General features: G+C 34.6%; 1 protein-coding gene across 1 annotated transcript in view; it reads left to right on the top strand.

The window, feature by feature from the left end:
- The window catches only part of LOC131514403 (protein eyes shut homolog), a 376,531-nt gene extending 355,166 nt beyond the window's left edge, over positions 1-21,365 (top strand). Inside the window, exons 9-10 of the mRNA XM_058734359.1 lie at positions 10,408-10,574; positions 20,225-21,365. Of these exons, the coding sequence (XP_058590342.1) occupies positions 10,408-10,574; positions 20,225-20,492 (435 nt within the window). The 3' untranslated portion in view covers positions 20,493-21,365. The remainder of the gene's footprint in view (positions 1-10,407; positions 10,575-20,224) is intronic.
- Positions 21,366-26,134: the final 4,769 nt, after the last annotated feature.

The raw sequence follows: 26,134 nt of genomic DNA, 5'->3' as shown, positions 1-26,134 counted from the left end.
GTTTTTTATCTTTAAGATATATTTAACTTTATCAGCACATAAAAGAACATTATGTATTAAATTTACCTTCTTTTAGGAAACAAGCAAGCAAATCATAGTTATCTTGTATACACATTTCTATTTCTCTGTATTCTTTTGAAATAATTACAATCTTGGGGTGCTTGGGTAGCTCAGTTGCTTAAATGTCTGGCTTTGGCTCAGGCCATGATCTCAAGGTTTGTGAGTTCGAGCCCCACATCAGGGTCTCTGCTTTCACCACAGAGCCAGCTTCAGATCCTCTGTCCACTCTCTCTCTGCCCTTCCCCTGCTTGCATGCTGTCTCTGTGTCTTTCAAAATAAATGAATAAACTTGAAAAACTAAAATAATCACCAACTTTAAATAAAATAACTACTTTGTTTTTTTAGACTCAAGAGAAAACACAAATATACCAATCCAATAACTTTTAGCTAGCTTATTTTTTCATGATCACACATTTTATATAATTTGACAACTTTTTTGTTAGGCAAAATAAACATAAATATACATGTATAAACATAAATATACATCATTTAACAACATTTGTATGTCTCAGTTTTTCACTCTGTAAGGAAAAAGGATAACTTAAAATTATATTTAGAGATTCTTTGGGGCATCTGGGTGACTCGGTTGGTTAGGTGTCCAACTCTTGGTTTCATCTCAGGTCATGATCTCACGGTTTGTAGATTGTTGAGCCCCTCATTGGACTCTGCACTGACTGTGAGGAGCCTGCTTGGAGTTCTCTCTTTCTGTCTCTCTCTGCCCTTACACTGCTCATGCTCTCTCTCATTCTCTCTCCCTGTCAAAATAAATAAATAAACTTTAAAATATAAAATAAAATTATGTTTATAGATTAATATTTGTATATTTTTCTGATTCTAAAATTGCTCAACTATCCAATGATTCTTTGTTATTTCAATTTAATATCAGTGTACGGTCTTGATGTTAACCAAAGATTTGGAAATTGCAATTTGCACCATCATGTTAAGTCCTTTTGGTTTGTAGTGTCATCAGAAAAAACATTGTAGTACATAAATGTAGTAGAACCAGGGCCGCCTGGGTGGCTCTGCTGGTTGAGCATCCAACTCTGGATTTCAGCTCAGGTCATGATCTCAGGGTTGTGGGATGGTGCCCCACATTGGGCTCTGAACTGAGCATGGAGCCTGCTTGAGATTCAGTCTCTCCCTCTGCCACTCTCCTGCACTCATGCATGCTCGCTCGCTCTCTCTCTCTCTCTCAATAAAAAAAAAAAAAAATAAAACTAAATAAAAGCAAATAACCATAGTAGAATCAATAAGAATTCACAAGACTAAGTGCTTTTAAATGATACCCACTATTAAAAATTCAATTATTTCTATTTGATATTTTTATAATAATAAACAATCTAAAAAAATAATGATAGACCAGTTCTTGAAAAGTTATATTAAATCATTCTAATTTGCCTAAAGATTAATTTATTTATTGGGAAATCAAATAAGCTCTTTTTAATATAAGTAAACCTCGGTGTTCATGTATTTAAAAAATCAAGACTTTTGAATTATGCCCAAACTCTAAGTGTGTAATTTTCTTTTCATCTAAAAGACTAATTATATTACACACCAGGTACACATTTTCTGCTTTGTTAAATTTTTGGCAAAGGAAAAACATATAAACGAGGTACAGTTAATCATTTTCCTTTTCATTTTTTGACTGTTTATCTGAACAATAGTCTTAGAATGTACATATAATGATAGGAAATGTATTTATGATTAATATTAATTTTAAAAATTTCCCAAGCAAAAAAGAAAGGAAGAAAGAGCAAAAATGAAGAGATGAAGAGTGCTAGCTTTAGGCGAATATAAAATCATGACTTAATTTTAAAGGTTAATTATCTTCTATCTTCAAAGACCAGTAGAGACTTAAATGGAGAAAAAACTCATTCACACACACACACACACACACACACACACACACAAGTTATTATTCCAGATAGTTTAAACAATAACTCATATCCTTAATAATTCCATAGGGGTATATAATTAAAAATCTAGTGCTTATTAATCCCAGAAGTATGAAAATGCAAGAGGGGTTCTTGTGCATTAAACAGAGTAATCTCTCTATTAGACACACAGGACGGAGAGTCTCCTCATGAGAGTTTTTCTCTTTTTGTTCTAATGTTTCTGTCAAATGAACAATCTTGTTCATGTCAAAATTTCCCCAGAGTGGCCACTGCAATTTCAGATTGTCCTTTGAGAAATTATAGCAATTACAGAGATGTGTACCTGACTTACAATATAAAGGGAGGGATGTGTGGTGTTGAAGCCTGTGAGACTGAGAAGACCCCATGAAAACTTAACATAGGTACATAGGTGCCTGTTCAATGTCATGTCTCTAAACCTACCAAAGAGCAGTCCGTCTAAACTGATAGCCACAGAAAAGTTTTTACAAGATTTTGGAAAGGTGACTCAAGGAATAATTTGTTCAAGGAATGCAGATAGCTGTGATTTCTGAACTCATTGTTTATTTAAGTCATGTGGATGATGAAATTGTGGGAGCAATACTTGTCCTCTTACAGTAGACATACTCTTACACTTAGCAGAGGAAGTCATGTTGAAAGAAATTTCCTTTCTCTCTGGATCAAATTGGATCACATAATCAAAGGATTCCTAAAGTGTTTTCTTATTCTTAAGAGGAAAAAATAAATAAATAGCATTTGGGAATGTGATGAAAATAAATTGGAGTTCAGACCTGATACTATAACTATGTCACTGTCATAGTTGGAGAGACAAGTGTCCAGTGGTCCCAGAATAGTGCACCACTTGCAGTCTAGGGTTGTGAACTTTGTTATTGAGGGTATTTTAATTAGATCTTTGCAGAATTTTGTGTTTGTTCACTGCTGATCCTCCAAAAGACCACTAGACAGTTCTATTGATCAAGAGAAACTAATTCTCTTAGATTTAACATAGTAATGGAAAACAACACCTAATAGAGTCAGTCTTACTAGTGTCTCAGAAGGGAGAATTTATGGACGGATGTTAATATGCTCTAGAGCCTTACTTGTAGGGAATGGGTACTTGTAAGGTTCAGTTAGAGTTCATGAATAAAGCCTTGTACTGGTGGACATAATGGGATGAGAGTCTTAAAATGAGGTTGATGAACAAACTGTTATGCTTGGTAAATACTTATGTTAGTTGGTTCACAGTCATACTTTCAAGAAAAAGTATTTCATGGAGCAAAGAGGAAATTTATACACACACACACACACACACACACACACACACATATATATATGTTTTTTTTCTCAGTATTTTTAAATATAGGACAAAAAATTTGGTTCACTTGAATTCCCATCATCAAAGACTGAAATTCTAAAGTAATTTTTTCATTTCTTTGCATTAAAAAATGTCCTCTCTCAGGTCCTTTTAAATGCAAACACTTTTGGAAAGAAAGCACATATATAGAAGTGAGCTTATTTTTTTTACACACTTGCTACAAAAAGGTTATGAGATTAATTATGAGTTACTGGTGACAGAGGATGCTTTTAAAACAACGTGGAAGAGGGACACCTGGGTGGCTCAGTCGGTTAAGCTTCCTACTTTGGCTCAGGTCATAATCTCGCGGTTTGTGAGTTCAAGCCCTGCATCGGGCTCTGTGATGAAAGCTTGGAGCCTGCTTTGGATTCTGTGTCTCTGTCTCACTCTGCCCCTCCCCGACTTGTGCTCTGTCTCTCTCTGTCTATCAAAAATAAATAAAATTTTAAAAAATAATAAAAATAAACGTGGAAGACACAGAGGGACACTAAAATTTGGAATAAGAAAGACCTTTACCAAATTTAATTATTTCAATATTTTTTACTAGGTTTAAGCCCAGATAAATTTGGACCAGATAAATTCATCCAGATATATTTTTATTTAACTAAGAATATGACCAAGACATTCTTAATGTTCCCCTCAGCTTAACTGAACTTTAGATAGGCTTCTTCTTGACTATAGATCCCTGACCTCCTTTTACTTGGAGCATTTACTTCATAAAATTCGCAACAGTAAGTTCTTTATCTGCTTCTTTGAAATATATGCAAATCTACTCTCAGCCTCTGGCCAGTTTTAGGGCCCAGGAAATGTCTTCCTCAAGGACCTAGGAACTATTTCTTTCAAATGTAAACGTTGAAGGAGAAATGTAAATGTTAATATCCAGTGAGAGAGTAGGAGCCTAACTGCAGTGGGTACCAGTTAGCAAACACAGAAAGCCTCCTAACAAACCAAAACCCTTGCAAACTCAAGGATAGCTCAATGAATGTACTTTACACATTTCATTGATCAATCTCTCCTTTAATTTCCTCCAGTACTTTTTCCCTAGCTAATACCAGCACTTAAGATCTTTCCTGTCTTGTTTCAGCAAAGTTGAGTTCCATCTCTCCCTTCTTTTGAAATAGTTTTGAATAAAGTCTTTCTTGCTTTTTGAACTTAGGTGCAATTTTTACTTTGATGAATACTTTTCTAAGAATCCAGATTTCTACATATCTTATAAAGAAGTCACTTGCTCCTATAGGTGAAGTCTCTTTCCAGCTCTGTTTCATTAACAAGGGTCAAAAAATGGTAAATATGTCTTTTAGGTCTTAGACTTTCTCCCCTTTAGAATCTCTTTACTAAGTAACTCAACTAATATAATATAGAAGTAGAAAAATAATATATACAAAAATATGATTTTCCATGAAATGACAGCATTACTTAGTCATTTACTTATATATACAAACCATTTTGTGAAGTATGTTGTGAATATTGTTCGTGTAGCTTAAATTCCATTCAGCCAAAGTTAATTTTGAATGTAGTATTATGTTAGATACCTACATCAGTAATAATGAATTCCCATAAAAAGTATTTCCATAGGTTTCGGGGCACCTGGGTGACTCAGTCGGTTAAGCATCCAACTCTTGATTTTGTGTCAGGTCATGATCTCACCGTTGTGGGATCAAGCCCCACATATGGCTCCATGCTGGGTGTGAGCCTGCTTAAGTTTCTCTCTCTCCCTTTCTCTGTGTCTCTCCCTGGTTGCTCTTGTGTGCATACAGTGCTCTCTCTCTCTCTCTTTAAAGACAAAAAAGAATTTCCATAAGTTTTATTTCTTTTCTCCTTGGGAAGAAAAGATCATCCATTGCCAAGATTTTTGATTGTATTACAAGCCCTCATCAAACAAACATTATTTAATTATCAAGAATAGAGTAAAATCTTATTCCATTTTTATGTACTTTTTTAATATTGGATGTTTGTGTAATTACAAATGTTATTAATTGATTGTCAATATTATTAATAATTGTAATATAATTATGTTTATTATTATAAGTTGATCATGATATATTATTAATATAATAGTAATAGTAATCATAGATAAATACATATAAGTGCTGAACTTTCAAGTAATTTCTGTTACTCTTATCTTGGGCATACATGAGTAGATTTCAACCATTCTTTCTTTTTTTTATCAGAGTCCCTTGAAAATTTGATGAAGGCTAGGAACAGTTTCCTCACAATAACTTATGCACAATCACAATGTTTTGCACAAAATTTCAGAGGGTTGAGGAACTCTTTTAAGTAGATTTCTTGATTTCCCATATATTCAAAAATTAAGAAATCTTTTCTCTGGATGTGTAATGTGGATTCAGATTTGTATGTACCCACTGATAAAATTTACTGTATTATAAGTTTTTCTGAGAGACTTTTTCTTATGCCTAAATTTAATTATAGAAAAGTAAAATTTTATTAGAGGACTAGACTATATGAAAAGATGAGAGACTCTGTTGAAATATCAAATTAAGAATTTTTCAATTGCAGGAATTACTTGCAATAGTTGTTAGATATAGTAAATAATTTCAGTAAAGAAAAATTAATCATCTTCAACATATAATAAAAGAGTCTTAACAAAGCTTTCAATGTAATTTAGGTGTTCATATGATAGCCCTTACACAAAGGATAATATTTTTTTGAAATATTATTTTGAGGAATATTTACTAGCCAAGTTTTCTTTTAGTTCTTTCACACTTTTCTAAATCCCAGAAATAATTATTTTGAAAATAAAGCAAAAAATAAAAGTGTATATTTATAGGAAATAATACTTTGCCATAGTCTGAATTCTGCACTATTATTCCTTGTTGTTAAAACATTGTTTTCTTTCTAAGCTTTGATTATGTATTATTTAGTGACCTAGATTGTTAATAACTAAAAATAACTCTTTAGTGTATGATATTTTTCTCTTCATCATAAAACAGTAAAGTATGCATTCCTTTGTATTTTTCAGTAGAAATAGAGAATTAAGCATATACAGATCTTCACAGACTCTAGGCTTTGAGTGTGTTTAGGTGGTAGTGTTTACTTTTCTTCTTATATTGTATTGAATCATCCCAAACTATACGGAAAAGATGCAAACAAACAAACAAAAAAGCTATAGAAACCCAATATTTGAGAAGCATTAGTTCTTAGAAAATTTGCATGAGCCAAAGGATCAATCTATGAACTCTTGACTAGGCCCCTGAAACAAACAACATAACCAAATGGAAGATGGGGCAGGTGTTACAAGTGGAGAAAATAAGTGCAGAAGCTGCTGTCAGAGATACAGGGTCAAAGTCTGAATAGCAAGAAGGGGGTAAGCATATAAAATGTCTCTGTCCTGAGGCACTATATTGACTGTGCAGCCTAGTCTTCTTCCACTATTTTGAAAACCCATGTAATTTACTCCCTGAAAGGAGTTTAATAGGACTGTGCATGCTTTTTATTTTATTTTATTTTATTTTATTTTATTTTATTTTATTTTATTATTATTTTATTTTATTTTATTATTTTAATCTTTTTAGAGAGGGAATGTGTGAGCAGAGAGAGAATCTTAAGAAGGCACCACACTCAGTGCAGCGCTGTTCACAGGCCTCAATCCCACAACCCAGAGATTATGACCAGAGCCAAATTCAAGAGTGGGACACTCAACTGACTGAGCCACACAGGCACCCTAGGACTGTGCGTGCTTAAATTACATTGATAAACATAATAATATACAAGTACAATATAAAACATAACACCCCCAAAATGAATAATCCAATTAAAAAATGGGCAGAAGACATGAATAGACACTTTTCCAAAGAAGACATCCAGATGGCCAACAGACACATGCAAACATACTCAACACCAATGATCATCAGGGAAATACAAGTCTAACCACAGTGAACTATCACCTCACACCTGTCAGAATGGCTAAAATCAACAACACAAGAAACAACAGATGATGGTGAGGATGTGGAAAAAGGGGGACCCTCTTACAGTGTTGGTGGGAATGTAAACTGGGGCAGCCTCTGTGGAAAACAGTATGGAGTTTCCTCAAAAAGTTAAAGATAGAACTACCCTACAATTCAGCAATTGCACTACTAGGTATTTACCCGAAGAATACAAAAACTCAAAGGAATACATGCACTCCAATGTTTATAGCAGCATTATCTACAATAGCCAGATTATAGAAATAGCCCAAATATCCATCGACTAATAAATGGATGAAGACGATGGGCTTTATATACATAGAGTGGAATGTTACGCAGCCATTAAAGAAATAAACTCTTTCTATTTTCAATGACATGAATGGACCCAGAAAGTATTATGCTAAGCAAAATAAGTCAGAGAAAGATAAATGTCATATGTGGAATTTAAGAAACAAAACAAATAAGCAAAGGGGGGGAAAGAGAGAGAAAGAGAGGCAAACCAAGAAACAGGTTCTTTTTAAAATATTTATTTTTTAATTTATTTTAAGAGAGAGAGAAAGAGAGCACATGTATATGTGGGGAAGGAGCAGAGAGTGAGGCAGAGAAAGAATCCCAGGCAGGCCCCACACTATTAGTGCAGAGCCCCATGCCAGGCTCCATCTCAGGAACCATGATATCATGACCCAAGCCTATATAAACTTGAGCCAAAATCAAGAGTCAGTCACTTAAACAACTGAGCCACCCAGGCTCCCCAAAACAGATTCTTTTTTTTTTTTTAACGTTTTTATTTATTTCTGAGACAGAGAGAGACAGAGCATGAACAGGGGAGGGGCAGAGAGAGAGGGAGATACAGAATCGGAAGCAGGCTCCAGGTCATCAGCCCAGAGCCCGACGCGGGGCTCGAACTCACGGACCGCGAGATCATGACCTGAGCTGAAGTCGGAGGCTTAACCAACTGCGCCACCCAGGCGCCCCGCGGATTATTAGCTATAGAGAACAAACTGATGTTTGCCAGAGAGGAGGTGGGTGGGGGGATGGGCTAAACAGGTGATGAGGATTCAGGAGTGCATTTATTGTGATGAACACAGGGTGATGTATGGAAGTGTTAAGTTACTATATTGTACACATGAAACTAATATAATGTTGTATGTTAACTAACTAGAATTAAAATACAAACTTTAAAAAAAAAGAAGAAAAATACAAAAAATACTGTAAAGCTTATTACAAGAAATCAAAAAATGTGCGTGTGTGTGTGTGTGTGTATACAGAACACAAGAGGGATTGGATTTTAGAATAGGATTAATTGTATTGCTTTCATAATTAAACCGAATCAACTAAAAGGAATTCAAAAGTAAACAAGATAATGGAAGACACGCACATTCAAACTGTCCAATACGATCTCTACAAAACAGTACAGACCAACAAGGAGTAAAAATAAAATCATTAATCACTTGTGTTTATGTATATTCCACTTCTGGGTAATTTGAAGTTTTGGTATTTTGTATTTTCTAGTCATGTTGAAGAAGGAAAATTTGTGTATTGTATTTTTCTATAGTATATCAGAACAATTGGTGAATTTTAATAAAATTTATTGGTTAAAATATACAAAAGTTAATCTCCAATTTGATAATTTTGCAAAGTAATGAAAATATAATATCCTTGTTTATAAAAATGACACGCTAATGTAATTGAGGATAAAGTGCAATCACAATAATAGTATGTTCACATATGAATGTACATATACATATATTATTATACATATATATGGAGAGAATAATAAAAGTGCCATAAAATGCTATAATTATTCTTATGTAAATGCTAATTTAACTTTAACTTTGTAGGCAAATTCTAACAGGGCCTCTTTAAGAAAATTTACTACAAATACCCTCTGCATATAGAAAATGATTATGCATTCAAACAGTGAGGGATAATTTTTTTTTTCTAAAGTATAAATACTTAGACATTCAGACAAATATAGAGAAAGCTTAGAGATTGATTTTGTATTTTAGCCATGAGTTAAGGGTGAATTGCATTTGAAAAAAAAATCTATCCATGTCAAAGAGATGGTCTCCTTCCCAGTAGACTAAAAATTATTAAGTGATATGAGCTCCAAATAGAAAAATGGAGAAACAGATTATCAGTTGACTCTTACCCAACAGACTAGATCTGTATAAATCATTTATCTATCACCAAAGGACTAGACCATGAAACTAAATTTCTAATCATTGTAGCCATTGATGGGAAATAAGTATAAACAGCGTAGTTGGAAAAGATATGCTTGTGTTTAAGCTGTCCATGAGAGTTGCACTTCCCTGGCAACAAACTTTACGTACTCCTTAAGGTAAATACACTGGACATGTTTGTGGAAGACCTCCAAAATGGTTAAAATGAAATATATTTTTAAACAGGTAAAATTATGACTTCCATGCATATATGAAATAAAAATGTGTTAAAGATTTTATTTAATTCATTTCTTATAAGGGATACATTAAAATGTTATATCAATCCAATAAATGAATGGATGAATTCAATGAATGAATTCAATAAATGAATCCAATAAATCACTCATGAAGAAAAATTATTTAGGGATACAGAAAACAGTTTTTCCATGGATATGGTTATTAGTATAATGCTATTTCCATCACATCAGTTAACATGTAAGCTACATCTAAAAATTTTTTTAAAAAATTTTAACGTTTATTTATTGTTTTGAGACAGAGAGAAACAGAGCATGAAGGGGGAGGGTCAGAGAGAGAGGGAGACACAGAATATGAAACAGGCTCCAGGCTCCGAGCTGTCAGCACAGATCCTGATGCGGGGCTCGAACTCACAGACCGTGAGATCACGATCTGAGCCGAAGTCTGATGCTCAACCGACTGAGCCACCCAGGCGCCTCTATAAAATTTTGATACAAATTACACTAAGATATTTTAAAACAATTGAATAATAGATGTTGATTTATTTTACTTTATACAATTTATGTATTCTTGTCAATAAATAAACAATATGACTTTTTAAAACTGATTTTGATATTAACCAAAACAGTTTATTTTACCTTTGCTAAAGGAATACATGAATTTAATGCATAAAGGAAAGCATGAAATTCAAACTTTGAGATGATTGTAGTATTGTAATGTGATGAATATTTACAAAACTCTTTTTTTTAAATACTTTATAGATGCATGCAAATGAATGCAATTGTTTGACTGAAGAAGGAAATAAGGGATATTGGTGTCTATGTATTCCAAGATGGCCTGGAAAAACGTCTCTGGAAAATACAACTGATTATCAAGAAAGTGGGTGTCAACATGAAGCTATTTATAAAGATGAAATTAATAGATCCAGGTATTTATGAATCATTTGAACAAAGAATATCATCTCCTTATCAAAAAGTTATAATTGTACTGATAAGCCATAATTCATTTTTTAATGATTCAACAATTCCATGCATTTCTACTGCTCACCAAGAAAAGTATACTCTTAATTACCTTTATGAATTTCACATAACCCCCTCCCACCCCCCTTCTGGCAAACACAAGTTTCTTTCCTATATTTAAGAGTTTTGTTGTTGTTGGTGGTGGTGTTTGTTGCTTTTTAATAAAATTGTTTATTTATTTTTGAGAGAAAGAGAGGGTGGGAGAAGGCAGAAAGAGAGAGAAAGAGAGAGAATTCCAAACAGGCTCTGGGCTGTCAGTGCAGAGTCTGACATGGGACTTGAACTCAGGGACTGTGAGATCATGACCTGAGCTGAAACCAAGAGTCGGATACTTACCTGACTGAGCTCCCAGGTGCCCCTGTCATTGTTGGCTGCTTTTTATTTTGTTTGTTTCTTAAATTCCCTATGTGAGATCATATGGTATTTGTGTTTCTCTGACTGATTTGTTTCTCTTAGCATTATACCTTCTACGTCCATCCAAATTGTTGTAAATGGAAATATTTCATTCTTTTTTATGTCTGAGTAATATTCTGAGATCTCTCTCTCTCTCTCTCTCTCTCTCTCTCTCTAATGCCACATCTTCATAATCCATCTATCAATGGACACTTGGGTTGCTTACATATCTTGGCTGTTGTAAATAATGCTGTACTAAACACAGGGGTTCATATATCTTTATGAATTAGTGTTTTTGTTTTCCTTAGGTAAATACACAATAGTGGAATTACTGGATCATATAGTAATTCTATTTTTACATTTTTGAGGAATCTCCATACTGTTTTCCAAAGTGGCCGCACCAGTTTGCACTCTTACCAACAGTTACATGAGTTTTCCTTTTTCTCCACATCCTTGCCAATACTTGTTATTTTCTTGTGTTTTTGATTTTAGCTTCCTGAATTATTTTATAGTAATTAATAATAATATTTTTTGTGTAAAATGATTGTTATTTATATCTCAAACATATGCATATGTACTTATTATATATTATTTACATAATGTACATTATATTCTATTATGTATAACAACATTAACAACAAAGGAAGGACGAAAGAGGGACAAAAGAGAACAAAAGAGGGTAAGAAAGACATGTAGTAATAAATGTTCTGTATCACACAAGAATTAAATTAGTATCTGTGGTATATTAAGTATGTGGTAGATCTGGTATGTTAAGGTATATACGGTAAACTCCAGAGCAACAGTGAAGAAAATAACTCAAATAATGTAGTAAAAACAGCACTGTAGATACTAAAATTTGCCCCAGAAAATATTTACTTAATACAAAAGTAAGTAGTATCTGAATGGATATATGAAAAAGACATGAGATATATGGATAACAAAAAGGAGAATGGCAGACATAAATAAATCCAACTATATTAATAATAACATTAAAGTAAAATGGATTAAAAATCCAGCCAAAGGCAAAGGTTTTCAGGTTAGATAATCTCTGGATAAACATAGTACATACCATCCATAGGAGATACATTCTACATTTAAATGTACAAATGGGTTGAAAGTAAAAGGATAAAAAAATATATAGCATTCAATCAGCAATCATTGAAACTTGGGATATCTATGTTAATATCAGACAAAATAGACTTTAAAAGAAAAAATGGTTATTGAGAAAACAAACAACTTTTATAATTATAAAAGAATCAATACAAGAAGATGTAGCAATTATAAACATATATGTACTTAACAATAGAAATTCAAAATACATAAAACAAAAACTGACAGAATTGAAGAAAGAAATGGTGAATTCAACAATAATAGTTGGAAACTCCAATACTACACTTTAAGTAGTGGATGTGACATTTGGTAGATGAACAAATATATAAAACTGAGGAACACTACAGATAAAGTAGAACTAGCAGAGAGGTATAGAACACTCTATTCAGCAACAGCAGAATGGCATTCTTCTCTAAAGCACATTGAACATTTTCCAAGATGTTAATACTAGCTGCAATATATTTAAAAGGATTATGATAATAAAAATATATTTTCTAACTACAATGGAATAAAATTAGGAATCAAAAACAATAAGCTATTCAGTAAATTCATAAATATGTGAAAATTAAATAATATAGTCGACATATATCATTGAATCAAAAAGAAAATACAAGGAACATAGAAAATCATTTGAGATTAATTAAAATAAAGATATGGCATGCCAAAATTCATGGGATATAGACAATGCAGCATTTGTTTTTTCAGTTTATTTGCTTTGAGAGAGACAGAGTGAGCAAGTAAATAGGGTAGGGATAGAGAGAGAGGGAGAGACAGAATCCTAAGCAGGCACCATGCTGTAAGCATGGAGCCCTATGCAGGGCTCTATCTCACAAACTGTGAGATCATGACCTGAACTAAAATCAAGAGTCAGATGCCTAACCGACTGAGCCATCCAGATGCTCAGGTGAGACAGTATTTAGAATAAAAATTATGGCTGCAAATGCTTATGTTAAAAAACAAAGAAGATCTCAATCAATATCCTCAACTTCCACCTTAACATAATGGAAAAGGAGAAAACCAAATCTAAAGCAAGCCCTAGTTTGCCTCAGTGGCATCTGTACGATTCCCTGGTGTTGCTGCAGGGAGGGAGTGTCTCCGCTGGCCTGATCTTCTTTCTAATCACCTTCCAGGAGTCATCTATGTGGTTAGGACTGGTGGGCCAGGTGAGTCAGTCACATCTGGAGAGGTCGGTGGTACTAGAGGTGGTGAGGCCTTAGGACTAGGGGCAGGCTCCAGCAGAGTTTCTGCAGCCAGGGTGACTAGAGGCACAAGTGTCAGTGAGGGGTACAGTGGGGCATATGACAGCGGGGTTCCCTCAGGCTTCTGCAGCAGTATAGGTATTTCTGTTTGGGGCCAGCATTTGGAGGAAGCCATGACATGAGCCATCATAACGTTACAGTTCTCTTCAATACAGACTTTTAGCCAAAGTGGCTGGGATAAGACCAGTTCTTGCCAATAGGCAATGCAAGAAAATTGGTTGGAGTGGCCTTGATCCCCCACAACGACCCTCAACACTTGGCCAACTAGTTCCTTATCAAGTGAGCCCTTGAAGGGGCAGCCGACCCTGAAAGATGGCCAGTTTCACAGAATGTCCAGAGTTTTCCAGGAGTTAATTTCATACCATAATCTCCTGAATATCCCTTTATGAAATTCCTCAACATACACTCTAGGGGAGTCAGCTTACTCTGCTTTCCACCCATTTCTTACCCCTAGTGGATAACTTTCATGCACAAGAGATGAAAAAGGGGGAAGGGAGGGACTAATTTGTTGAGGATGCATACTCACTTCTTCCATTTTCCAACCACTCTCCTCTCAGAGATATTTCAGGTGCCTCTTAGCATTGATGAGTTCAATATCAAGCCCTGATCTGAATCAGACTCCTACGGAAGTCTGACATGCTCTAAGCCATATCAGGTCGCCATGGAACCACAGAGGATCAGGACTCAACACTTTGCTTTGGCCATTGGTCAGGTCCAGGTGGAACCTTTCCACTGTCCATCTCATTTGCACAGTTACACAGCTACTCCAACCTGCTGCCCAGCACCCAGTGCCTTAGAGTTGCAGTTTCATTCCTTATGGAACTACTCGGGCAACTCTGGGAGGTGATCAGGCTCCCCTTCTGTCTCTTAGGGGCAGGTCTGCCAAAAGAACCCAGGTTCTTACCAGTCTGACAGGTGGCGCTCCCTGAGCTGGTTCCTGGGCCTCACAGTTTCTTTTGTGCATCCCAGCCTTCACCCAGCCTGCCAGGCTAGTCTCCTACAGATGAAGCAGTTCACTAGCTTCACATGAGCTCACCTCTCCCAGTGCCCTGAGGTTTGTACCCTGGTGACAAGGGAGGTGAAACACCGTTTCTGCCTCCCAGGTGAGCCCCCATGAAATGTAGCATAAGTCAGACACAGAAAGTTGGGACACTGAGGTTTTCTTTCCAGGAAGCAGCTTTATTTTGTGGCAGCACGGGCTCAGCGGGCTAAGACCCAAAAGGCTGAGCCCTGAACACAGAAGGGCAGAGGGAGGGGGGTTGCCTTTTGTCCAATGTTTGCTCCTTTGTCTCCCATTTATGGTAACATACAGTTTGAATAGGTGGTCTATGTTACAGAGTTGAGGAATGTGGCAAAGGTGCACATAGCCAGGATGCCTTCCCTTGTCTTGAGGTTTATACCGTATTCCTTAGGGAGTTCTACCAAAACACATCTCATGTTTATTCTATATCATTTAGAAAGTAAATATCGTTTTAAATTGCTAAAATAAGTATTATTTTCACTTTCTAAACATACAAGTAATTTGTGTTATAGCAATGAATTTTCTGGCTTTCTTTCTGGGACCTTTAAAATAAACTCGTTTCTTTAATGATCTATTTTTTAAATTTTCACATTTTCCATGTAATGCTAAATATAAGCAAAACACTATTTTTCAGTTATAAGCAAAAGTTTTGTTTTAAAGTGTAAAATCTAAAAGCATATGATAAAATCAAGTATAGTTTCAAAACCTGTTTCTGTAGCGTTAGGAGGCTTATATAAATACAGCTTTAGGTGACTATGCCACAGAAATATATTTTGATCAGGGTTTTTCTTAAGTTACTTCTGAACCAGGAAGTCTGATGATTATTAATTTCTAAGACTTTTAATGTTTGCTATGATATTGATGACTTTTCTAATTAAAGAACTTGAATGTCTTGTTTTGTGTTTATTTTTAATTTTTGGATATGCCATGAATACTTTTCTGGCTTCCAGGCAAGTTTTGTTACATTTTAGTCTCAGAAAAAAAGCAAAAGAAAAAAAAAGAAAGAAAGGAAACTGAACTGCATATAAATATGGCTTACTGTATGTGTGCATATATGTATGTATTGTTTGTTTATGATTAGTTTTGAACCACTAAACCACATTTCTCTAGTCGTTGAATCCTTTCGTCTACTGAATTTATACATACACACACACACACATATATATGTATATTAATATGACATATATATGTATAATTAATATAAGACACATATAAGTGTGTATAAAATACATATATCAATATAATGCATAACATAATACATATAACATATGTATATATGTAAATATATACATATATACATATATGTGTATGTATATATGTGTATATATATATATATTTGTTTGTTTTGTTTTGTTTTGTTTCTTTTTATTGTGCTCTGGACAGTGTGATAACCTTGTGTCTCTAAATTTTAGAGTAAAATGATACAGAGGTCATTAATTCATTTAAGCAATTCTAAAGTAGATATCATTGTGTTTTCTGTATCCATGCCAAAAATTAATTATAACAAACTTCATTAAAGGAAGCACTTTTGTATAATTAATTTTCAACTATAGCATGAGTTGAAACTTAGCTAATGTATACACAATTATCTTTGACGTGTCCTTTTTTTTTTCTTTTAGGTGCAAACCAATGCATATGTTATGATATAAAGTCAAAGTTTGACTATATTATAGCTTCAGGCTCTATGACTTTTCATGCTTTAATTTCATATGTCAAACAATAAAAATGTATGCATGTTATATGATTTTGTGCTACCTGGGCCAGATTTTTTATTTTACTTCATTATATCTAAATAGCTTTTTATAGGTCTAACCTTTTTGCATTACTTTTGAAATTATCTTCTAAGACTTGGAATTTCATGAAGCTGTTTATTCAGAACCTTTAAGATGACCTTTCTCTTGAGCATAATTCAATTTTAAAATACATTTGATGGTTATATAGTCAAACAATATTAATGGAGCATCCACTGTATATAAGGCATATGGATCCTAGTCTTAGCACTTAGGGGAATAAGTAGAGTGATGTATTTAATTTCTTCTCTTCCAAGAATACATTTCCCGTTAAAACACTAAATAATGAAAAAATTTAAATCATAGTATTTATAAATGAGACCGTATTTTCAACAGACATGTTTTGCTTTGTTCTTCAATCATATCATTACTTGTTTCAAACTTAAGTATAATTCAAATTGGCTTATTTAATAATAAAGTTAGTAATACATTCATGAAATCTTTTAGTCCAATTTATTTTCTCAAGGTAAAAGTACTATGAAATTATAAGAACACTTAAAAATTATAAATAATATATGTGGGCCATTATAATTTTCCTGACTTTTTTTTAACAAAACTGATGTACTTGTCACTGAAAAGCTTTCAGTTTAGTAGCAATTTATCTTTGCACTGGGTATCCATATATACATGTATATCAGCATTTAAATTTGTAGTATTAATTGGGATGAAAAATGTTCCAGATACTTGTACAAGACTGGGTGAGTGCTTTAGTAAACTGGAGAAATTTATTTAGGTCAATGATTTTCAAAGAGATGCTTTTGCATTCTGGGGACATTTTGGAAATTTCTAGGGTCATTCTAATATTCAGTATAATTGGTTGAAACAGCTGTCATTTAGCAGGTGAGTGGTAGATAATGAATGTTATAAATTTTTCAGCGCACAGAATAGTTCCATGAACAACAACAATAAAAAGCATTCCATGGTTTATACCATTTTCAAAAGTCCCAACATATATTAATGTGGATATAAAACTTTTTTTTATAAATATCTGAGCCAGTGTCTTAACTCTATTTTACATACTGACACAAAATATTTTTATAAAATTTTAATAATCATTGGATTTTCCAGGAATGAAACTTTCATGTTAATCAAGTACATACTATGTTTTATTCAGAAGTTTATTAGAATTTGTTAACCATATTGAAAAATTATATCATTCTACTTGAATTTCTAATAAACTACTATTATCAGTCTCCACTTATAGCTGCCAAGTCCATGTTCAATAACTTTATTTCAAGCAAACATATGCACATATGATATGACTGCTAGCAGACTTACCTTCCCAGTAATGAACACATGTAATCCTCTTCTATGAGATATAGTACTGATAATTTTACAGATGAGAAAACTAGGGCACAGTAACTTCTAAATAAGTTAGAGAAGAATTAGAATCAGGGTTCCCTTTCCAAGGCCAGTGCTTTGAATATATCAAAGCATCAACTATACTGACTGCCATTAACAATCTCAGTGATCCTTGGCAAATTTCATTAAATGGATAAATTTTTCACAACTACAAGAAGAAAGATTTGAACTAATTGGCTTTTTAACATTCTTGCTGGATCCAAACACCTACCATCATATAAATTTATGAGTGTAATGACTTAGGTTCAGTAGGTTAATTTTCATTAATAATAACAAGAAAAGTAATTTGACATTGCTCTTCTCAACTCATTGACATGTTTATATGATTATCTTAAGTGCCCCTTGAATAGTTGGCAAAGGATACTTTTAGAGGGACTTTTTTTTAAATTATTTTTTTTAACGTTTATTTATTTTTGAGACAGAGAGAGACAGAGCATGAGTCGGGGGAGGGCCAGAGAGAGAGGGAGACACAGAATCGGAAGCAGGCTCCAGTCTCTGAGCCATCAGCCCAGAGCCCGACGCGGGGCTCGAACTTACAGACCGCGAGATCATGACCTGAGCCGAAGTCGGCCGCTTAACCGACTGAGCCACCCAGGCGCCCCAGCAAAGGATACTTTAAAATCACAACACTTTACTTTAGACCAAAGATTATCTCTGTGATTTATGTTTCTTCATCACCTTATGCATCCTTCTTCTGATGCTTTTTATGCATGTATGTACAATATTCAAAGGAATAAATGGGCGCATATTATACAGTGTATAATTGTATTAAAATGGCATATCATAATCCACTTTACCCAAGGTGGTGCCTAGCATATAGGGAAATATGTTGAGAAACAAGAATGGATGTTCAGTGTATTTAGGTCAATGCCGGTCATATAGAAAATGCAAACATATATTTATGGAATTAATATAGAAATGAATGAATACTATGAATAAAAACTATTATTAATTAAAACCCATGTCTAGGGGCACCTGGGTGGCTCAGTCGGTTAGGCGTCCGACTTCGGCTCAGGTCATGATCTCAGGCTCTTGAGTTCAGGCCCCGCGTGGGGCTCTGTGCTGATGGCTCGGAGCCTGGAGCCTGTTTCAGATTCTGTCTCCCTCTCTCTCTGACCCTCCCCCGTTCATGCTCTGTCTCTCTCTGTCTCAAAAATAAATAAATGTTAAAAAAAATTTAAAAAAAAAACCCATTTCTCATAGGCATGAGATTAAATACTTCAAACTTGATTTGTGCCTCTCAGCCTATCCATAGTGCTGCTATCGGCGTATCGGCTAATCATGCCTGGGGTGTTTGGCACTCACTCGCCGGCAGCCTATGTCTGGGACACTCACTTCGCTGCTGGGAATGCCTGCGGCCTACAGCACTTGGGCCTATGCTAACTTCTGAGAGCCCTCGCAAGTATTTCCACAGGCCAGTGTTGCTACAAGACTCTCCGGGTGGTTTTTATTATTTTATTATTCTTATTATGCACCTCAGCAACAATTATCAGGAAACTTTGAATTTTTTTTTTTTTTTTAACCACCGGTTCTGGCCGGCACAGGGTTCGCTTCTGGGAGAGGTTGCATCTTAGGTAAAGAGAGGGCAGATCTAGAATTGTGGCTTTTTGGGGGAGGTGAGGGTGGTATCTAGGGATTCTTGAGTTCACTATGCTGGTGAATTTAAAACACACCAGTCAGCGGAAATTAAAGCCTGACGAGGGAAAAGCAGAGTCCCGCAAAAGATCAGTCGTCTAGGTCAACCAGTGCTTTCTAAAAAGGGGAACTTCCGGTGGGGCCTTAGTTGTGTAGCTGGCAGTGTGTTTATTCAGGATAAATGTCTTTGAAATGAATGCCTTGACAAAAGTTTATTGCAAGCAACTTATATTGCAATCAAAGAAGCTAATTGTCAGCAGAAGCTAATTTGTCACACTACAAAACAGTACTGCAAATTTTTACATAAGTCCTGACGAACACAGAGACACTAACCTTGTCATTTAGTCTCACCAGAGTTAATGACACTGTCCTAGGTTACATAGAAATTAAAGTGGCAGAACCTGTATTTGAGTCTACCTCTTTCACCAAAGTTCTTTTCACTCATTCTGCACAATAAGGCAAAATTAAGTTTGCTTAGTATGGACATTTTCTTTCTTTTTTTATTTATTTTGAAGGGGGTGGGGCAGAGAGAGGTAGGGGAAGAATCCCAAGCAGGCTCCATACTCAGCGTGAAGCCCTAAGTGGGGTCTATCTCACCTCACTAAGATCATGACCTCAGCTGAAATCAAGTCAGATGTTTAACTGACTCAGTGACCCAGGATGGATATTTTCTTTTCTTTTCTCTTCTTTTTTATAAGTTTATTTATTTATTTTAAGAGAGAAAGAGAGGGAGAAAGAGAACTCCACGTTGTCAGTGAGGAGCCTGATATACAAACTGCAAGATCATGCATGACCAGAGCCGAAACCAAGAGCTGGATGCTCATCCAACTGAGCCATCCAGGTGCCCAGTATGGACATTTTCCATAAGAATATATAAAAGTGTGCCCACAACCATATTTATTGTATTGCTATCCTGTGTATTTAAGTACATATGTGATAAATATTTAAATTATATGACTAATTGGATTTTGTGTTTTTGCATGTTGCAGATGCAGCTGTTCTCTTGGTTACATGGACCCATTATGTATCCTCAATGCTGAGGATTACTTAGGAAACCAGAGTACATCAGTGCATGGCCTCTGCTTGGTCCATTTGCACAAGTGCAACGGTGGTCTGCAAAGACATGGAAGAAATGTCTGTGAAATAGAAACCAAAGATTGTAAATCTGTGCCCTGCAAAAACGGAGCAGCCAGTATACATTTAAGTGGCTATTTCTTCTGCAATTGTGTCCCAGGATCTACAGGCAAGTATTTCTGAGAACTCAAATTCTCTACTGGATAATGTTAGCACATTTATTTAATGTATTTCAAATGTAGCTAATGATTAGTACTGTAGGCTGCTTTCTCATTTAGCAAAGTAACAATATCTTCACTTAGAATAATAGGATTGTTTCTTTGGGCAATTACATTGCTGACTACGCAGCCTTGGCTCATGCAAATGAGGCTAAAAAGTCCAGGCTGAACCATAGAGAATATGATATATATGTCAAAGGTCTGTGGAGAAAAACAGGCAGCCATAACCTCCCAATAATTTTCCTAAACAGCTTCAGTATTGCCCTTCAACCTCCTCTTTGGCTGCCTAAGCATACTGAGTGCTTGCATTAAAAATAAAACTTAGTTTCAGTATTTTCTCAGTCAGTTTAATGCTCCATTAGTAAAATTAAAAAACTCCATAAAACCACAAACATACTTTATCTTCTGTAAAGTTATGTAGGATGACATTCACGTTGGCTGTGTAGTAATAAGGCATCTTTTGATATAAAAATATCAGAAATTAAGCATTCAAATTTATATTGAGGATTTTATGCTTGGTCTTACATTAAAATAATTGTTAATAATTTCAAAACTTCTTTAGTTTAATTGCTTTATAAAAAGCAGTATGGAGGCCACACAGAAGAAAATAATATTGTCACTTTTAAACCACCCCTAATTTTAAGCAAAATAATGAAAAACAGTTTTGTGTAATTTGATATCCTCTTTTATTAAGCAGACCCAACTAAACATTATGTGGATTTCCATCTTAAAATGAAAAATATTTTCCCTGTTTGATATTTAAAGTAATATCCTGAAGGTTTTGGAGTTAATTTAAAAGATAAGTTCCAAGAATGGAATTGGTGATATTATTGGAATAAATGTGTGGCCATCCAGATTAGTTTTTTTTTTTTAAGATGAAAATATATTTGCTGTATAAATTCTGGTAAGCTTGCTAAAAAGTTTGTCTCCTTACTTGACATTTCACATTTCAAACATGTTCTTAGTAAAAATAAAATAACATAAAATGTGCTAGCATTGTTGAAACATAGGTATCTGCCTTAAGGGGAAAAACACATATATACACCTGTTTTGTAAACATAGAATGTCCTCCAAAATTCAGTGAAAATATAATAGTAATCAACTAACATAAAATGGAATAAAGAATGGAATTTAACTCTTCTTAATACCATTACTAAGAGAAAACGTCCTTTGATATTTGCATATTCTGTGTGTATATGTACATATGTATATGTATGTGCACACATAGTGAGCGTCTTATCATTTTGTGTATCAATATTGTATATTGGCTGTAAATTATATGATCATTAATTATGTATTTTATATATATATGTTATATATGTATGATCATGAACTGTATATATATATGTATATGTATATATATACATATACATATATGTATATGTATATATATACATATACATATATGTATATGTATATATATACATATACATATATGTATATATATATATATATATAATACAATCTAAATAGTTCAACCACATGTAATACCCACCATTGGTGAGTATTATTAGGAAAGCATGTATCTTCTATGAGGTCTGTTTCTACTGAATTATAAAGAACTCTGTGGGTTTCCTCATATCCAAATATTCACTTCTACTCTGAAACTCTTCACACAGTGAAATGGGAAGAAACTGATAATTCTAAATTTTCCCAAGGGTACAGAATTAATCCCATTGAAAGAAGAATATTTTGTGAGCAATTTAAAATCAGTGCTCCACTTTTTCTCTCCACTCCTTTCTCTCCCTCTGTCTGGCTTCTCCCAGTTGTCAGTTCTCTCTCCCTTCACCTAGATTCTTTATTCAATCTCTTCTCTTCTACCTAGTTCCTTTTCCCTTTATATTTTATTTCTTCTTTCCCTTTCTCCCCTTCCATCTGGTTTCCACCCCTCTCTTTTTTCCCCTTGATCTAGTTTTTCCACCTCCATCTATGAACTCATGTGTTTCCTATAGAAATCTGTAAGGTGTTAGCATACCTTTCATATGAGGGTGATTACCTCCTTTTTTAATCCTGTCATCTTTTTGGGAGATTTTAGCCTTATATGCAAACTTCTAGGTTAAATGTTATCTCTATATGTAGCGTCAGCCCTACCTCAAGTGTTTCTCATTCAGTAATTCTAGGGTTCAGTAGGTGTGGCTGATGCTGATGCTGCTGGTTCACGAACCACACTTTGAGAACCACTCTTCTAACCCATTACATTATATTCATGAAGAGTGCTTGTGTGTATATGAAAATGTAAAATTGAGCTTTAAGTATGGGCTGCCATTCAGCATAGCATAAGGAACCTATCTATTCTAATCTTCTGGTGACCACTAACTCCTGGAGTTAAGGTGATGCCATCAAATGGTAAGGCCATATACTTGGGTGGATCTTACATAATTTAAATTTGATTCCAGTGCTATTATCTGAAGTGCCCCAAAGATATATTAAAAAAAAATAATGTTTATTTATTTTTGAGAGAGAGAGAGAGAGGAGGAGAGAGAGAGACAGAGCATGAGCAGGGGAGGGACAGAGAGAGAGGGAGACACAGAATCCAAAGCAGGCTCCAGGCTCTGAGCTGTCAGCATAGAACCAGACGTGGAGTTCGAACCCACTAACTGTGAGATCATGGCCAGAACTGAAGTCAGACGCTTAACTGACTGAGCCACCCACGTGCCCCAAAGTTCCACAAAGATTTTGAAATGTGAGAGTAATTCCAATGGATTTTTTTCAGTCAATAGTCTTTTTGCAATTCTCATGTTGTATCTATGATATTTTAGTGATGGAATCAAAATTTTATCTTTTTTTTAGTTAATTATTTTTTTCCTTGTCACTTTGACACTTTCAACACTGCTGGTTTCTAAAATGTTTTATAGTCAAAATAAGAGCTCTTCTTACCTAAAATTATCTTTGCCTTTACTTCAAATATTTTGGGTTTCTCCTGCTCTTGACATAAGTAACCAAATTCTCTTTTTCCTCCTCTTATTGTTGTCTTGATAACAAGAAGAGGCTAGGAAGCTCTTTGATTAGCATTAGGATCCATTCTGTTCTATACAATTAGGCCCAGCTTTTCCCTATTTAAAATGGGCCTGAGCCAAGCCCTTGATATCCTGCCTTCTTTTCAACAGATTTAGATAGTAAGGTCCCCTATCTTAAAAGCAAACTCTTTCTCTGCTATAGGCATAGATTGTAAATTTGACTTACACAGCTCTGTGTTTCTCTACCCTTCCAGATGACAACTTTCTTTACTTTTTAAATCTTAATTACCTTGGCAGTAGAAACATTTTCAAATCCCATGCATTTTTTACACATTGTTAACTTCTAGTCCTATAGAAATTCAAGGGTATGCCTCAACCAAATTTGTGCTTTAGCAGGAACCCAGGTGCCTTTATACGCTCTCAAGTATTGATGACTGATTATCAATGTTCTAATATATCGGGTTATTTCTCAGATGGCCTGCCCAGTATGAGGTAGTATGAATACACACATACTTTAGGACTTTGGTGAGTCTGTTCTTACTGACAGAGTTCATTGGGGTCCACAGAAAGCTCACTTTGTCCCTAATTGTTTTTCCATCAAACCTGGAACTGACAGAGGGAAGTCAAAGAATGTTATTAATTTATAGATAATCAGGTCATGAAAGTTACTATATCCAGGTGGTTTTGCATCTCATTTTTAAAAATTTTATTTATTTATTTTGAGAGAGAGAGAGAGTGAGAGAGCTAGCGGGGGGAAGAGCAGAGAGAGGCTGAAAGGCAAAGGAAATGAAAGCAAACAAACTATTGGGACCTCAGCAAGACAAAAGGCTTCTTCACAGCAAAGGAAACAATCAACAAAGTAAAAGGCAGCCTACAGAATGGGAGAAGATATGTGCAAATGACATATCTGATAAAGGGGTTAGTATGCAAAATCTGTAAGAATTTATCAAACAACACCCCAAAAAAACAAACAACACAGTTAAGAAATGGGCAGAACACATGAATAGATACTTTTCTAAAGAAGGCATCCAGATGGCGAACAGGTACATGAAAAGATGCTAAACATCACTCATCATCAGGGAAATACAAATCAAAACCACAATGATATACCACCTTATACCTTTCAGAATGGCTGAAATTAACAACATAAGAAACAACAGGTGTTGGTGAGGAAGTGGAGAGAGAAGAACCCTTTTGAGGGCAAAAGTAATGAATGTTGGATTCATATGACTCATCTGCCCGTACTGGCTTAGAATATAATTTTTTTAGAGTAGTGCTTGGATATTTGGAATAATGTAATTTACGTATATTCTTTAAAATTTATTTTTCTTGAGGCACCTGGGTGGCACAGTCAGTTAAGTATCTGACTCTTGATCTTGGTTCAGGTCTTGATCTCACAGTTCGGGAGTTTGAACTCCACATTGGGCTTTGCACTGATGGTGCAGAGCCTGCTTGAGATTCTGTCTCTCCTTCTCTCTGTCCCTCCTCCACTTAAAATAAATAAATAATTTTTTTAATATAAAATTGTTTTCTATGGCTTACATATAAATTGGGGATAAGAATAATCTCAGGACATATTTAGGTGCTACCTCAGGTGTAACATGTTCAAATGTTTGAAAGTTCTGTTGAAGAAGAAAAATGTTTCAGTCTGTATGCCCAGCTTCCATATGGTTTTAATGTGTAGCAAAATACTGGATTCACTTCCCTATATGTTTTCATAGATATAAACGTACACATGTGCATATATAAATATGTACATATATATATATATACACACACACACGCAATATAAGAGTCCCTGTGACAATTGCTTTTTAATAATTTCCAACTAGTTCTAAAATTTTGCTTTTTAAATTTGAGGTATGTTATTTAGCATATATTCCAAAATCTTCAGTTTATCTTGTAATTCATGTTTTTATAGATTAACACAATTTCTTATTTAACACTTATTTCTGGGATGCTCCTTTCTCTAATATTACCTTTGCCTTTGTCTTTCATTTGGACATTTTAGTCCATTTATATTTAATGTAATTGTTTTGTATTTGGGTTTAAAGGTATCCCTACGTTATTTGTTTTCCATTTGTTTCAGTTTTTCTATGTTACATTTGTTGCTCCTTTCCTATATTCTTATGCATGGGTTAAGTATTTCCTCATTCTATTTCCCCCTCTATTAATTTGATGTTTATGTATACTTTTACTACTTTTTAGAGGCCTACCCTACAGATTACAACATTTTTAATTAGTTTAACATTTTACTTATTTTTTAATGTTTACTTATTTTGAGGGATAGAGAAAGAGCCTGTGTAAGTGGGGAAGGGTCAGAGAGAAAAGGAGAGAGAGAATCCCAAGCAGGCTCCACTCTGTCAGCATAGAGCCCAATGTAGGGTTCAATCTCACTAACTGTGAGAGCATGACCCAAGCCAAAAATCAAGAGTCAGATTCTTAACTGACTGAACCACCCAGATGCCCCTAGTTTAACATGTTTTAATATAAATTAGTACTTGTACCACATTCCAGAGAATGCATAGTCCTGACACACTTTTAGCACATTTAATTCCTCCAGATATGTGCATATTTTTGAATTTGTTGTTTTACATATACTTAAAACTACATAAGATGTTATTATTTTATGTAGGCAATATTTATTTAG

This window comes from Neofelis nebulosa, chromosome 6 (assembly GCF_028018385.1).
Source record: "Neofelis nebulosa isolate mNeoNeb1 chromosome 6, mNeoNeb1.pri, whole genome shotgun sequence".
NCBI classification, from domain to species: domain Eukaryota; kingdom Metazoa; phylum Chordata; class Mammalia; order Carnivora; family Felidae; genus Neofelis; species Neofelis nebulosa.
This window is presented reverse-complemented; position numbering and strand designations above follow the sequence as displayed.